Source organism: Anthonomus grandis, chromosome 18, assembly GCF_022605725.1.
Source record: "Anthonomus grandis grandis chromosome 18, icAntGran1.3, whole genome shotgun sequence".
NCBI classification, from domain to species: Eukaryota; Metazoa; Arthropoda; class Insecta; order Coleoptera; family Curculionidae; genus Anthonomus; species Anthonomus grandis.
In genome coordinates, this window is record NC_065563.1 from 13,468,631 (window position 1) to 13,485,039 (window position 16,409).

Here is a 16,409-nt window from a genome sequence, read left to right on the forward strand (position 1 = left end):
TTCACGTCAAAGTGAAGAGCGCGAGGTGGGGGGGAGGGAGGGTGCCCGTTTTCACGCCGCCGTCTTTTGTTCGAAAAAACTTTAATCCGACAAGTTCTCAGTGAAAAAGAGACGAAATTCCGGGAGTCCGGCACCGTTTTAACACCTGTTCGACCACAATACGAATTTTCGAATTTATGCAAGGGGCCCTATAAAACCGTCTTTTGTTATTTTCGATGATTCATTAAAAAAAAAAAAATGAAATTTGAAGAGGGTCCGCATGAGAACCCTTGACAGATTTCTTTAGTACAATTTCCTAAGAAAATTGTACTATCGGGATTTTGTACCATATTTTTGTACAATGCCGTTATTGTCCTTGAACGGGTTTAAAAACTTAAACGCCGATTAAGTCGTTCAAATATTAAATGTACAAACAAAACCGTGTTTTTTGTAAATGTGACTCCGGCGGGTCAACTTGAAACGGGACGTCAATATTTGCTCACACTTCCTGTGTCTACGGATAGTTTTAGTGGACAATAATCGGTAAATTAAGACGTTTTTGGTGCAACAACGGTGGATTTAGTACAATTTTAATAAAGTGTGTAATATTTGTACTAAAACTCTATTGTTGATACAATTTTGTATTAAAAAAGACTTTTAGTACAAATTTATAAATAGTACATTTTTTTCCATATTTTGTACAATTTACTACTCGGTTGGTTTTAGTACAAATTTAAAAACATAACAAGTTTCGAAAGTTTTCTAATTTAAGTAATTGAAAAAAATATTAATGTCCTAATTTTAGTACAATTGTGGTAACACAGACAAAATTGCGTGGAGGTGCGACACTTCTGGCCACGCACGCACCGGGTGTTTTAGTAAAATTTTATTCGAAATTAGTACTATTAAAAAAAATTGTACTAAAAATTCAAATGTTTATTAAAATTGTACTAAATTGCATCTTAATTATTGTGATAATAAAGAAAAATGTGTGGTGGATGCGAGACCTTTGGCCACGCTCAAGATATTATATTTAGTACAAATTTATATTTAAATAGTACAAAATTGGCATTGCATCACTAAGAAATTTCTAAAGTGTCCTAATTTAAGTACAATTATTAAGTTCAATTATTGCGTTAATATAGACTAAATTACACGGTGGTTGGAGGCATCTGATTACGCTCAAGGTATTTTTAGTACAAATTTTTAAATTGCACATTTTTTTTCCATATTTAGTACAATATATAATATTTCATTTTTTTTTCGGAATTGTACTAAAAAAAACCCTGATGCATGGCCAGATGTCACGGATCACTATGAAATTTTAAAATTGTCCTAATTTAAGTGCAAATATTACAATAATAAAGAAAATTGCGTTAAATTGTAACTGTAATAAAATTGTACTAAAAAAAACCCTGCACTATGAAATATTTAACTTGTGTACAAATAGTACAAGGTTCTTTTAATATTCTGTACATTTTGCTCTTCAAGGTTTTTTCTTTAAATTGTACTAAAAAAACCCTGACACATAACCAGAAGCTTCGCATCAGCAAGAAACTTTCCAATTGTTCTAATTTAAGTACAAACATTATCATAATATAAGGAAAATTGGGTGGTGGTGCGGATTTTAATAAAAAAATTTAATTGTACAATATTCTGTACATTTTGGGCTTCGAGTGTTTTTTTTTAATTGTATGAAAAAAAAACGCCGATAATTAAATAACGAACTAAAAAATTTCTTAAGAATCTTAATTTAAGTAAAATTCAATAATTGTACAAAATTCTGTACATTTTGGGCTTCAAGAGTTTATTTTTTATTTTAATAAAAAAACCTTTTTGTGTAGCCAGAGGTTCGCACCATTAAGCAATTTTCAAATTATTGTCAATTTAGTACAATTAATGTTGTAACAATTAAAAAAAATGCGTGGTAGTGCGAAGGCTCTTTTCAGTTCACATTTTTAAACAGTACAATATTCTTTCATTATTTAGTACATTTTACGCTTTAAGGGTTTTTTTTAAAATTGTACTAAAAACAGAGGCCACGCACTACCACGCATTTTCTTTAATTATAACAATAATTGTACTTAAATTAGGGACCATTTTATCTCCATTGATAAAAGAGGACATTTCTTGGTAATACAAGGCCTTTGGCCACGCACAAAGTGTTTTTAGTACAATTTTGTAAATAGCCTAAATTTGTATTAAAATTGTACTAAAAAAACCCTGCACTATGAAATATTGACTCTTAAACGCGCAAAGCGTTTTTTTGTACAAATTTTGTTTCATTATTTTGTACATTTTGCTCTTCAAGGTTTTTTCTTTAAATTGTACTAAAAAAAAACCCTTACGCACCCCTGGAAGAAACCTTCCAACTGTCCTAATTTAAGTACAAACATCATCATAATATCGCAATAAGGAAAATTGTGTGGTGGCGCGGATTTTAGTAAAAAATTTAAATTGTACAAAATTCTGTACATTTTGGGGTTCAACAGTCTTTTTTTTTAATTGTATGAAAAAAAACGCTAATAATTAAATAACGAAAAACTACGCTAAAAAATTTCTTAAGAGTCCTAATTTAAGTACAATTCAATAATTGTACTTAAATTAGAGAATATTTTATCCCAGACCTTTGGCCACACGCGATGGTGTTTTAAGTAGAAATTTGTAAATAGTTTAAATTTATATGAAAAATTGTACTAAAAAAAACCCTATGCGTGGCCAGAGGCCTCGCCTCACTAAAACTAACTTAAATAGTCCTAATTTAAATATAAAATATTATGATAATAAGTAAAATTGAATGATTGGGTTTTTAATGCAAATGTTCAAATAGTACAATATTTTGTACATTTTCTGCTTCAAGGTTAATTGTACTAAAAAATCCTTTATCCGAATTTTTTTAATTGTCCTAATTCAAATACAAATGTTACAATAATTATAAGAAAAATTGCGCGGTTGATGCGAGGCCTTGTGGCCACGCACAGGTATAAATTTTTAAATTGTACTAAAAAATAATAAAAAAACCTTTTTCTGTAGCTAAAGGTTCGCACCATTAAGCAATTTTAAAATTTTTGTCAATTTAGTACAATTATTGTTGTAACAATTAAAAAAAATGCGTGGTAGTGCGAAGGCCCTTTTCAGTTCACATTTTTAAACAGTACAATATTCTTTCATTATTTAGTACATTTTACGCTTTAAGGGTTTTTTTTTTAAATTGTACTAAAAAAAGAGGCCACGCACTACCACGCATTTTCTTTAATTATAACAATAATTTACTTAAATTAGAAACCATTTTATCTCCATTGATAAAAGAGAACATTTCTCGGTAACACGAGGCCTTTGGCCACGCACAAAGTGTTTTTAGTACAAATTTGTGAATAGGTTAAATTTGTATTAAAATTGTACTAAAAAAACTCTGCACTATAAAATATTGACTCTTAAACGCGCAAAGCGTTTTTTGTACAAATTTTGTTTTATTATTTTGTACATTTTGCTCTTCAAGGTTTTTTCTTTAAATTGTACTAAAAAAAAACCCTTACGCACCCCTGGAAGAACCCTTCCAACTGTCCTAATTTAAGTACAAACATCATCATAATATCGTAACAAGGAAAATTGTGTGGTGGTGCGGATTTTAGTAGAAAATTTAAATTGTACAAAATTCTGTACATTTTGGGCTTCAAGAGTTTTTTTATTTTTAAGGTATGAAAAAAACCGTTGATAATTAAATGACAAAAAACTACTTAAAAATAATTTCTTAAGAGTCCTAATTTAAGTACAATTCAATAATTGTACTTAAATTAGAGACTATTTTATCCCAGACCTTTGGCCACACGCGATGGTGTTTTTAGTAGAAATTTGAAAAATAGTTTAAATTTACATGAAAAATTGTACTAAAAACAACCCTATGCGTGGCCAGAGGCCTCGCATCACCAAAACTAACTCAAGTTGTCCTAATTTAAATATAAAATATTATGATAATAAGTAAAATTGAATGATTGGGTTTTTAATGCAAATGTTTAAATTGTACAATTTTGTGTACATTTTATGCTTCAAGGTTAATTGTACTAAAAAAACCCTTATCCGAATTTTTAAATTGTCCTAATTCAAATACAAATATTACAATTAATATAAGAAAAATTGCGCGGTTAATGCGAGGCCTTGTGGCCACGCACAAGTATAAATTTTTAAATTGTACTAAAAAATAATGAAAAAAACCTTTTTCTGTAGCTAAAGGTTCGCACCATTAAACAATTTTCAAATTTAGTACAATTAATACGTAACAATTAAAAAAATTGCGTAGTAGTGCGAGGGCTCTTTTTAGTGTACATTTTTAAACAGTACAATATTTATTCATTATTTTGTACATTTTACTCTTTAAGGGTTTTTGTTTAAATTGTACTAAAAAAAGAGGCCACGCACTACCACGCAATTTCTTTAATAATTACAACAATAATTGTACTAAAATTAAAAATATCTTAATGGTGCGAACCTCTGGCTTCAACTCAATAATAATTGTACTTAAATTAGAGACCATTTTAACTCCATTGATAAAAGAGGACATTTCTTGGTAATACAAGGCCTTTGGCCACGCACAAGGTGTTTTTAGTACAATTTTGTAAATAGGTTAAATTTGTATTAAAATTGTACTAAAAAAACCCTGCACTATGAAATATTGACTCTTAAACGCGCAAAGCGTTTTTTGTACAAATTTTGTTTCATTATTTTGTACATTTTGCTCTTCAAGGTTTTTTCTTTAAATTGTACTAAAAAAAAAACCCTTACTCACCCCTGGAAGAAACCTTCCAATTGTCCTAATTTAAGTACAAACATCATCATAATATCATAATAAGAAAAATTGCGCGGTTGATGCGAGGCCTTGTGGCCACGCACAGGTATAAATTTTTAAATTGTACTAAAAAATAATAAAAAAACCTTTTTCTGTAGCCAGAGGTTCGCACCATTAAGCAATTTTCAAATTATTGTCAATTTAGTACAATTAATGTTGTAACAAGTAAAAAAAATGCGTGGTAATGCGAGAGCTTTTTTTAGTGTACATTTTTAAACAGTACAATATTTATTTATTATTTTGTACATTTTACTCTTTAAGAGTTTTTTTTTTAATTGTACTAAAAAAAGAGGCCACGCACTACCACGCAATTTCTTTAATTATTACAACAATAATTGTACTAAAATTAAAAATATCTTAATGGTGCAAACCTCTGGCTTCAATTCAATAATAATTGTACTTAAATTAGAGACCATTTTATCTTCATTGATAAAAGAGGACATTTCTTGGTAATATGCCTTTGGCCACGCACAAAGTGTTTTTAGTACAATTTTGTAAACAGCTTAAATTTGTATTAAAATTGTACTAAAAAACCCTGCACTATGAAATATTGACTCTTAAACGCGCAAAGCGTTTTTTGTACAAATTTTGTTTCATAATTTTGTACATTTTGCTCTTCAAGGTTTTTTCTTTAAATTGTACTAAAAAAAAACCGTTACGCACCCCTGGAAGAAACCTTCCAACTGTCCTAATTTAAGTACAAACATCATCATAATATCGCAATAAGGAAAATTGTGTGGTGGTGCGGATTTTAGTAGAAAATTTAAATTGTACAAAATTCTGTACATTTTGGGGTTCAACAGTCTTTTTTTTTAATTGTATGAAAAAAAACGCTGATAATTAAATAACGAAAAACTACGCTAAAAAATTTCTTAAGAGTCCTAATTTAAGTACAATTCAATAATTGTACTTAAATTAGAGACTATTTTATCGCAGACCTTTAACCACACGCGATGGTGTTTTCAGTAGAAATTTGTAAATAGTTTAAATTTATATGAAAAATTGTACTAAAAAAAACCCTATGCGTGGCCAGAGGTCTCGCATGACTAAAACTAACTCAAATTGTCCTAATTTAAATATAAAATATTATGATAATAAGTAAAATTGAATGATTGGGTTTTTAATGCAAATGTTTAAATTGTACAATTTTGTGTACATTTTATGCTTCAAGGTTAATTGTACTAAAAAAACCCTTATCCGAATTTTTAAATTGTCCTAATTCAAATACAAATATTTCAATTATTATAAGAAAAATTGCGCGGTTGATGCGAGGCCTTGTGGCCACGCACAAGTATAAATTTTTAAATTGTACTAAAAAATAATAAAAAAAACCTTTTTCTGTAGCTAAAGGTTCGCACCATTAAACAATTTTCAAATTTAGTACAATTAATATGTAACAAGTAAAAAAATTGCGTGGTAGTGCGAGGGCTTTTTTTAGTATACATATTTAAACAGTACAATATTTATTCATTATTTTGTACATTTTACTCTTTAAGGGTTTTTGTTTAAATTGTACTAAAAAAAGAGGCCACGCACTACCACGCAATTTCTTTAATTATAACAATAATTGTACTTAAATTAGAAACCATTTTATCTCCATTGACAAAAGAGAAAATTTCTTGGTAATACGAGGCCTTTGACCACGCACAAAGTGTTTTTAGTACAATTTTGTAAATAGCTTAAAATTGTACTAAATGTAACTACTTCAAATTTGTATTAAAATTGTACTAAAAAAACCCTTATCCGTGGCCATAAAATTTGCAATTCTAAGAAATGTTCGAACTATACTTATTTTAGTACAATTATTATGATAATTGGAGGAATTGCGTGATTGTGGCTACACACAAGGCACTTTTAGTACAATTTGTTAATAAATATTACAAAGTTCTATTAGTGTATTACATAAAAAAAATTATTAAAATTAGTGGTCTGTTTAGTACAATTTTAAAATGATATATAATGAATTGTACAAAAAGCTGCCTGCAAAATAAGAATGACAGGCAGGGCGCATGCGTCTTCATTTGTTTTCCAACTAAACCCATCTTGAATCATTTGTTTCAATATGATGAGTTTGAAACAGCTGAAGCGCGACCGAACTCACATCCCTCACAAGTCGATTGTCATTTGTTTTTCTTCATTATCTAAAAATTACAAATTCGCACGCACCCTGTGGGAGCATAAAAAAGCCCTTCAAACCCGCCCTTCTCCCCCCTCCCTCCCCCCGCCCCCCATGAAAAACAAAAAAGAGAAAAAAACAAAAGAGCCCCGACAGTCCAATCGCTTCGCTCTCGCTCCCGCCCGGCGGTACCCCGATGGTTCCCACTCGCTTCGTCCACCAAATTCCAGATGGCGCAGAAGTACAGAAAACAGACGAAGAACGCGCGCGCCGTCGGCAGCCTCCTTCGATGGTTCTTCATTTAGTCGACTTTCTACTGTTTTACCGAAGAGCGTGTGGTGGTACCGCGTGTGTGTGTGACGTAGCGCGATTTTACGCGGTACCGTTTTTTCCGTCATTTGTTTTTTTCCTGGTCGTTTATGGTGCGTATTTCGTTCGGCAGTAGTGGAAAAGGGGGTGTGTCTGTTTTTCGGTGACGTCATATTAGGCAGGTAAGAGGGTTGCGGTATGGGGTGTTAAGGGAGGCTTAAAGGGTTCTTTGATTGTCCATATGGAGGAACATGAAGTTATCCTTGTGGGAATTAAATACTTTTTTAAATAGTACCGATTTCACAATAGTACCGGTTCAATTGTTTTATTGTACTAAAATTGTACTAAAATTCCTTTATGCGCCTCGCATCACTAAGAAAATTTCAAATTACCTAATTAGTATGAATATTATAATACAAAAAATTACGTAAAGACTTCTGGCCACGCACAAGGGATTTTTAGTACAATTCTAATATAAATCATACTATTTAATAAGTTGTACTAAAAACGCCTTGTGCGTGGTACCATCACGGAAATGTACTTAAACTCGGACTATTTATACATTTCTGGTAATGCGAGGCCTCTGACCACGCGTTTTTTGTACAATGTTAAAAGAACCCTGGGAAATAGTATACTGTACATTTTTTTTAATAATATATAAAATTTTATACTAATAATGAATTTTAGTATAAATTTCTAAATAGTACAATTTTTAGTACAAATGAGTCCTAATTTAAGTACAATTATTTTAATAAATGAAAAAATTGCGTGGTGGTGCGAGGCCTCTGGCCACGCACAAGGTGTTTCTAGTAATTCTGTTTATATAGTACAAATTGTACAAAAAAGTTTATATTAAAATTGTACTAAATAAAACTAGTACAAATTTATACTAAAATGCCCCGCATTACTAAAGAACTTCCAAAATGTCCTAAATCAAGTACAATTATTGAGATAATAGGAGAAAAAGCGTGGTGGTGCGAGGCCTCTGGCCACGCACAAGGTACAATTTCTTGAAAAATGGAAATTTAACATTAAATAAATCTAGTACAAATTCCTATAAAAAAATTGTACTAAAAAGCTCTTAAGCGTGGCTAGAGTTTTCGCATCACTAAGAAATTTTAAGTACAATTGTTGTAATAAAAGATTCAATTACGCGGCGGTGCAAGGCCTCTGACCACGCCCAAATAGTTTTTTGTACAATTTTTTAATTTATATTTAAATTGAACTAAAAATCTTTTATGCGTGGCCAAACCAGGCCTCACATCACTAAGAAATTTCTAAACGGGTCTAATTTAAGTACAATTATTGCGAGAAGAGAGAAAATTAAATGTAATGTTCTATACTAAGCCGGCTTTCCTAAAGACCTCACATTACCACGCATTTTTTTAGTACAATTATCACAACTATCAAAAAAATTCGTACTAGAAACACCTTGTACGTGGGTCAAAGGCCTCGTAACACCAAGCAATTATTTTTTTTGTTATAACGATAATTGTACTTAATTTAGTACAATTGCTTCTGGAACAATTTTTCTTCAAATACTAGAGAAAACAATTGCCTGAGAACAATCAAAAGTACCCCCCCCCCCTTTCCACTCAATAACCCTTGTCATTAAAATTATTTACAGTTTTCCCATCATTGCTCTCAACACCGTCATGCAGACCTCAACGGAAACCAAAATGCTACAGGACAAACAGCAACAGCTGAGCACCTCCTCCTCCTCCTCCGACCCCCCGCCCTTAAAATCCCCCTCCCCCACCGCCGCCTCCCTGATCCAGGAAAACTTACTGCAACGCTCCATCCATAGCGTCGCCCTCACTCTACAGAACGCGATGATCAGCTCTCTACAGCAGGCGGCTCTACTGCCGGCCACAAGCGCGGCAGCGGCTGCCCTCAATCTCCAAGCGCTCGAGAGCTACTTGACCTTACAAAGACTCACCACCACAGTGTCTAACGTAAGAAAACTCAATTTTTTCGTCAATTGTTTTGTGCGCACGCGCGTCTTCTTTTGTTGTAGACCGAGTGGCCTGCCGCGACTACCGTAGCAGCAAAACCGACGGTAGACCCGCCTCCGAAGGTGGATATTTTGAAGATCGCCACCAGCACCGCCAAAATACACGAGGAACCTCCCGCCAGTGACCTCACGGAGGACGTGGAACTCTCCGAGGAAGTGGAGGAGGATTTAGCCCTGCTCGACCACGAGGAGGAGGCTCTGACCAACTTTTCTTTATCTCCCTCCCCGGTGGACTCCTCCGGTTATCCCGCGCTGATCGTGAACAACGTCTACGGGTCCGGAGGCGGTTCCGGGAGTGCCTCAAGTGGCGCCGCCTCCACGCCGACGGTCCAGATGGCCAACGGGGTGGCTTTGGGGCGGCAGAAGGGGGCGGTGAGGCCTAAGAAGCAGTTCATTTGCAAGTTTTGCAACAGGCAGTTTACTAAAAGTTACAATTTGTTGATCCACGAGAGGACCCACACGGATGAGAGGCCTTACAGTTGTGATATTTGCGGGAAGGCTTTCAGGAGGCAGGACCATCTGAGGGATCATCGGTGAGTGTTTTCCTATATTGGAAATTTTTGAAAAATAATTATTAGGTTTTTAAACTCAGTTTAAAGAGCATCAAGTTCTCTAGAGAAGCAAGGAAGGAAAAGTTAAAAAAGTAAAGGATTTTCTTTAAAATGCCTGGAAAATAGTTTTTATTTAGACAGATCGATAGAGCTTTTTCTTCCGATTTCATTGATACCAAACACCCTATAGCTATCTCCGATAGTTTAGAAGATATATGAGGAAAACATTTGGTCCTTCGAGCCGGATTGGGCACTTTAAGTCGCAATATCTTGGAAACTATTGAAAATAATTATAGAGTGTTTAGGCTTATTTTAATCAGCATTAAATTCTCAATTTAAACAAAGTAAAAAAAGTTGAAAAATAATGAAGAATTTTTTTCAAGCGTCCGAAAAAAAATTTTTAGTTAGACCGATCGATAGAGCTTTTTCTTCCGATTTCATTGATACCAAACACCCTATACCTATCTCTCATAGTTTAAGAGATATATGAGAAAAACATTTGGTCCTTCGAGCCGGATTGGGCACTTTAAGTCGCAATATCTTGGAAACTATTGAAGATAATTATAAAGTGTTTGGGCTCATTTTAATCAGCATTAAATTCTCAATTTAAACAAAGTAGAAAAAGCTGAAAATAATGAAGAATTTTTTTTAAGCGCCTGGGAAATAGTTTTTATTTAGACAGATCGATAGAGCTTTTTCTTCCGATTTCAATGATACCAAACACTCTATAGCTATCTTCGATAGTTTGGAAGATATTTCAGAAAAACATTTGGTCCTTCGAGCCGGATTAGGCACTTTGAATGGCAATATCTTGAGAACTATTAATGATAGATATGGAGTGTTTGGGCTTATTTTAATCAGTATAAAATTCTCTATCTAAATAAAACAAAAAAAAATTAAAATTTGAATTTTTTTTTTTAAATGCCTGGAAAGTAATTTTTATTTACACACAACGATAGACTTTTCGTTTCTGATTTCGTTGATACTTAACACCCTATACCTATCTTGCATAGTTTAAGAGATATATGAGAAAAACATTTGGTCTTTCGAGCCGGATTTTGCACTTTGAATGGCAATATCTTGAAAACTATTGAAGATAATTATAGAGTGTTTAGGCTCATTTTAAGCAGCATTAAATTCTCAATTTAAATGAAGTAGAAAAGGTTGAAAAATAATGAAGAATTTTTTTTAAGCGCCTGGGAAATAGTTTTTATTTGGACAGATCGATAGAGCTTTTTCTTCCGATTTCATTGATACCAAACACCCTATAGCTATCTCCGATAGTTTAGAAGATATTGCAGAAAAACATTTGGTCCTTCGAGCCGGATTGGGCACTTTGAGTGGCAATATCTTGAAAACTATTAATGATAGATATGGAGTGTTTGGGCTTATTTTAATCAGTATAAAATTCTCTATCTAAATAAAACAAAAAAATTTGAAAATTTGAAAGATTTTTGTTTAAATGCCTAGAAAGTAATTTTTATTTATACACAACGATAGAGCTTTTTCTTCTGATTTCATTGATACCAAACACCCTATAGCTATCTCCGATAGTTTAGAAAATATTGCAGAAAAACATTTGGTCCTTCGAGCCGGATTTTGCACTTTGAGTTGCAATATCTCGAAAACTACTAATGATAGATATGGGGTGTTTGGGCTTTTTTTAATCAGTATAAAATTCTCTATCGAAACAAACCAAAAAAAGTGTAAAATTTCAAGGATTTTTTTTTAGGTACATAGAAAATACATTTTAATTAGATAGATCAATAGAGTTTTTTTCTAATATTTCATTGATACCAAAGACCATACAGCTATTTTCCATAGTTTGGCAGATTTTTGAGAAAAACATTTGGTCCTTTGAGCCGGATTCCCATTTTAAAATCGCCATATCTTGGAAACGAATATAAATAATTCTATAAGGTGTTCGTTCGGTGGACCCAGTAACCTTTGGCATATAATATCCTTAGATTTTCCGACGTTCTGTTGTCCTTGGGGCGTTTAGAATGGCCGAAAAAGGTCACAGTATATGGGGGGCACAGGTGTGCAAAGGTCAGGTGCAAAAACAAATGAAAAATAGCCGGGGTATAGGTTGGGTTTCGGCCGTGGGACGGCGGTACCTGTACATCGTTTGTTTTTTTTTGTCCTTCAACTGTTTTTGATTTCCGATTAGGATCTTATAATTAATTAAGTTTGTTTTAGGCGATTAATTAAAGTCGCCATCTCTTTATACATAAATTTATTCAGACGTTTTAGGGCGATAGATTTTTCCAGGTAAAATTGCAGGTTAATTACGAACAAAATGGAGCCATAATGTGCCATTGTTAGACCTGAATGGCCCATTGTGAGCGATAAATTACATTTCATATAGACACTTGAGGTCATAGTTGAACGGAATCGGCGCGATGAAAAGTTTAACGAGAAACAATCGACTACGTACATACATACGTGAACGTTCAACGGCTCAATTAGATAAACAAATGACTCCGCCTTGTTTTTTCGCTTGCAGGTACATCCACTCGAAGGAAAAACCCTTCAAATGTCAGGAATGTGGCAAAGGGTTCTGCCAGTCGCGCACTTTGGCGGTGCACAAGATCCTCCACATGGAGGAGTCTCCGCACAAGTGTCCGGTGTGCTCCCGCTCGTTCAATCAACGGTCGAACCTCAAAACCCACTTGTTAACCCACACCGATATTAAACCCTACAATTGCGGCTCGTGTGGCAAAGTGTTCCGGAGGAACTGCGACCTCCGGAGACACAGTTTGACCCATAACCTGGGCAGTTCCGGTACTGCTCCCGTGACGTCAGAAAAGTTCAGTATAGAGAGCATTATGAGCAAGGGCGGTCAGAGCGGGGACGAGGGGGACTAGCCCGCCTTTTATATACCATATATTACGTGTTTTATATATTATGATATGTACGAGGGTCAGATAATTCAATTGTTTTTTTCTTTAGTGTACTTTTTTAGTGTGTATATTTTTAGAGCCAATAAATATGGTGTAAAGTTGATTGATTGTCTTTTATTTTTTATCATACTCAGAATGCAATTGTTTTTGACCCACTGCCATTTGATTGGGTGCCGCTATAAACAATTGACAAATCAACGTTATGCGTCTGGAAAATAATTTTTAATTAGACCGATGGATAGAGCTTTTTCTTCCGATTTCATTGATACCAAACACCCTATAGATATCTTTGATAGTTTAGAAGATATTGCAGAAAAACATTTGGTCCTTCGAGCCGGATTGGGCACTTTGAATGGCAATATCTTGAAAACTATTAATGATTGATATGGAGTGTTTGGGCTTATTTTAATCAGTATAAAATTCTCTATCCAAATAAAACAAAAAAATTTGAAAGATTTTTTTTTAAATGCCTGGAAACTAATTTTTATTTATATACAACGATAGACTTTTCGTTTTTGATTTAATTGATACTTAACACCCTATACCTATCTCTCATAGTTTAAGAGATATATGAGAAAAACATTTGGTCCTTCGAGCCGGATTGGGCACTTTAAGTCGCAATATCTTGGAAACTATTGAAAATAATTATAGAGTGTTTAGGCTTATTTTAATCAGCATTAAATTCTTAATTTAAACAAAGTAGAAAAGGTTGAAAAATAATGAAGAGTTTTTTTCAAGCGTCTGGAAAATAGTTTTTAATTAGACCGATGGATAGAGCTTTTTCTTCCGATTTCAATGATACCAAACACCTTATAGCTATCTCCGATAGTTTAGAAGATATTGCAGAAAAACATTTGGTCCTTCGAGCCGGATTGGGCACTTTAAGTCGCAATATCTTGGAAACTATTGGAGATAATTGTAGAGTGTTTAGGCTTATTTTAATCAGCTTAAAAATCTCTATCCAGTCAGAGTAGAAAATGTTGAAAATCTGACAGATTTTTTTTAAGTGCCTGGAAAATAATTTTTATTTGGACAGATCGATAAAGATTTTCCTTCCGATTTCAATAATACCAAACACCTTATTAGTATCTCCCATAGTTTAAGAGATATATGAGAAAAACATTTGGTCCTTCGAGCCGGATTGGGCACTTTGAATGGCAATATCTTGAAAACTATTAATGATAGATATGGAGTGTTTGGGCTTATTTTAATCAGTATAAAATTCTCTATCGAAACATACCAAAAAAAGTTTTAAATTTTAAGGAATTTTTTTAAGGTACATAGAAAATACATTTCAATTAGATAGATCAATAGAGTTTTTTTCTAATATTTACTAGTACTGCTCCCGTGACGTCAGAAAAGTTCAGTATAGAGAGCATTATGAGCAAGGGCGGTCAGAGCGGGGACGAGGGGGACTAGCCCGCCTTTTATATACCATATATTACGTGTTTTATATATTATGATATGTACGAGGGTCAGATAATTCAATTGTTTTTTTCTTTAGTGTACTTTTTTTAGCGTGTATATTTTTAGAGGCAATAAATATGGTGTAAAGTTGATTGATTGTCTTTTATTTTTTATCATACTCAGAATGCAATTGTTTTTGACCCACTGCCATTTGATTGGGTGCCGCTATAAACAATTGACAAATGAACGTTATGCGTCATGGTGACGTCACAGTGTACTGCTTATGGAATTTAAAGAGAAGGGGGAGGAGCATATATATATGTATAGAAAATTCGGTTTTGTCTCTTATGGTCACATTTAAAAAGGGACCGAGTGTATAACAAAAGAAGACCCCCCGGGGCTCACGACAGCCCCCCATCGTCCACGGCACTCTCTAATGTTGTCGTCGCCCGATACCCATTGTGTGTGTGTCTCTCTCTCTCTCTTTCTTTCGCTCTTTTTCGTTAATGGACTTTTAATTCGACTTACAAATTTTCGAAAATTTCATTTGCATATTGAGAGGTTTTACGTAAGATGATATTGAGGCGCCTTGGGAGGTAGGTACCACGTAAACGTTCTTTTTTTTTTTAATTTTGAAGTGTGATTGTTGCAGCTGCTTTGATCGGCTTTTGTTTTTTAAATGTCAAATGTGATGGTATGAGATAGGTGGCCACGCACGCTTGTACAAGGTAGGTTTAATGCAATTTTTTGAATTGTACAAAGTTCTTTTTAGTATTTTATACAATTTAGTCTATAAAGGGTTTCTTTCAAAATTGTACTAAACTGGCCACGCATGATTAAGAAATTAACAAAATGGCACAAATTAAGAGCAAACATTTTGAGAAATTACGTGGTGGCGCAAGAAGAATCTAGCCACGCACAAACTGTTTTTAGTACAATTTTTTTAATGACACAAATATATATTTAAATTGTACTAAATGAAACTAGTCCAAATTTATGATAAAATTGTACTAAGAAGTCCCTATCATCAGCGACAGTAAGAAATTAAAAAATGTCCTAATTTGAGTACAATTATTGTGATAAAAGGGAAAATGTGGAGTGGTGCGATGCACCCCTCTGGCCACGCACAAAACGTTTGAGTACAATTTTTTAACTAGTCCAAATTTATATTAAAATTGTACTAAATGAACTTTACGCGTAAAAAATTTCAATTGTACTAATTTATGTACAAATACTACGATAAGAATAATTGTGTTATGGTAGAAAGCCTCTGGCAACATACAAGGTGACTTAATTCGAAGTAAATGGAACTAGTACAATTTCGTATAAAAATTATGCGTGGCCAAAAGTCTCGCATCACTAAGAAATTTCTAAAGTGTCTTAATTTATGTACAATTATTGTGATAATAGGGAAAAATGCGTGGTGGTGCGAGGCCTCTGGCCACGCACAAGGTGTTTTTAGTACAATTTTTAAAACGGTACAAATTTATATTTAAATGATACTAAATGAAACTAGTACAATTTTCGCATCGCTAAGGAATCTTTAATGCGGCTTAATTTTAGTACAATTATTGTCATAATAGGGAAAATTGCGTGGTGGTGCGAGGCCTCTGGCCACGCACAAGGTGTTTTTAGTACAATTTTCAAAACAGTACAAATTTATATTTAAGTTATACTAAATGAAACTAGTACAATTTTCGCATCACTAAGGAACTTTTAATGCGGCTTAATTTTAGTACAATTATTGTCATAATAGGGAAAAATGCGTGGTGGTGCGAGGCCTCTGGTGACGCACAAGGTGTTTTTAGTACAATTTTTAAAACGGTACAAATTTATATTTAAATTATACTAAATGAAACTAGTACAATTTTCGCATCACTAAAGAATTTTTAATGCGGCTTAATTTTAGTACAATTATTGTCATAATAGGGAAAAATGCGTGGTGGTGCGAGGCCTCTGGCCACGCACAAGGTGTTTTTAGTACAATTTTTAAAATAGATAATATTACTACAATTTTATAAAACAATTGTAGAAAACATCACTCGCAAAAAAATTGTACTATTTTCATTTAGTACAATTTAAAATGCATGGTGGTTCGAAGCCTCTGGCCACGCAAAGAGTGTTTTTAATACAAACTTATTTTTAAACTGTACTAAATGAAACTAGTACAAATTTGTACTAAATTGTACTAAAAATATTTTGTGCGTCAGAAGCCTCGCATCAAAGGACATTTCTAAAGTGTCTTAATTTATGTACAATTATTGTGATAATAGGGAAAAAATGCGTG

At 33.4% G+C, this 16,409-nt stretch overlaps 1 protein-coding gene across 1 annotated transcript; it reads left to right on the forward strand.

The window, feature by feature from the left end:
- Window positions 1-7,175: 7,175 nt before the first annotated feature.
- LOC126746921 (protein sister of odd and bowel) lies at window positions 7,176-12,818 on the forward strand. Its single transcript, XM_050455345.1, has 4 exons — window positions 7,176-7,429; window positions 8,875-9,202; window positions 9,265-9,794; window positions 12,319-12,818. The coding sequence occupies exons 2-4, from the start codon at window positions 8,903-8,905 to the stop codon at window positions 12,677-12,679; spliced, it is 1,191 nt and encodes a 396-aa protein (XP_050311302.1). The 5' UTR covers window positions 7,176-7,429; window positions 8,875-8,902; the 3' UTR covers window positions 12,680-12,818.
- Window positions 12,819-16,409: the final 3,591 nt, after the last annotated feature.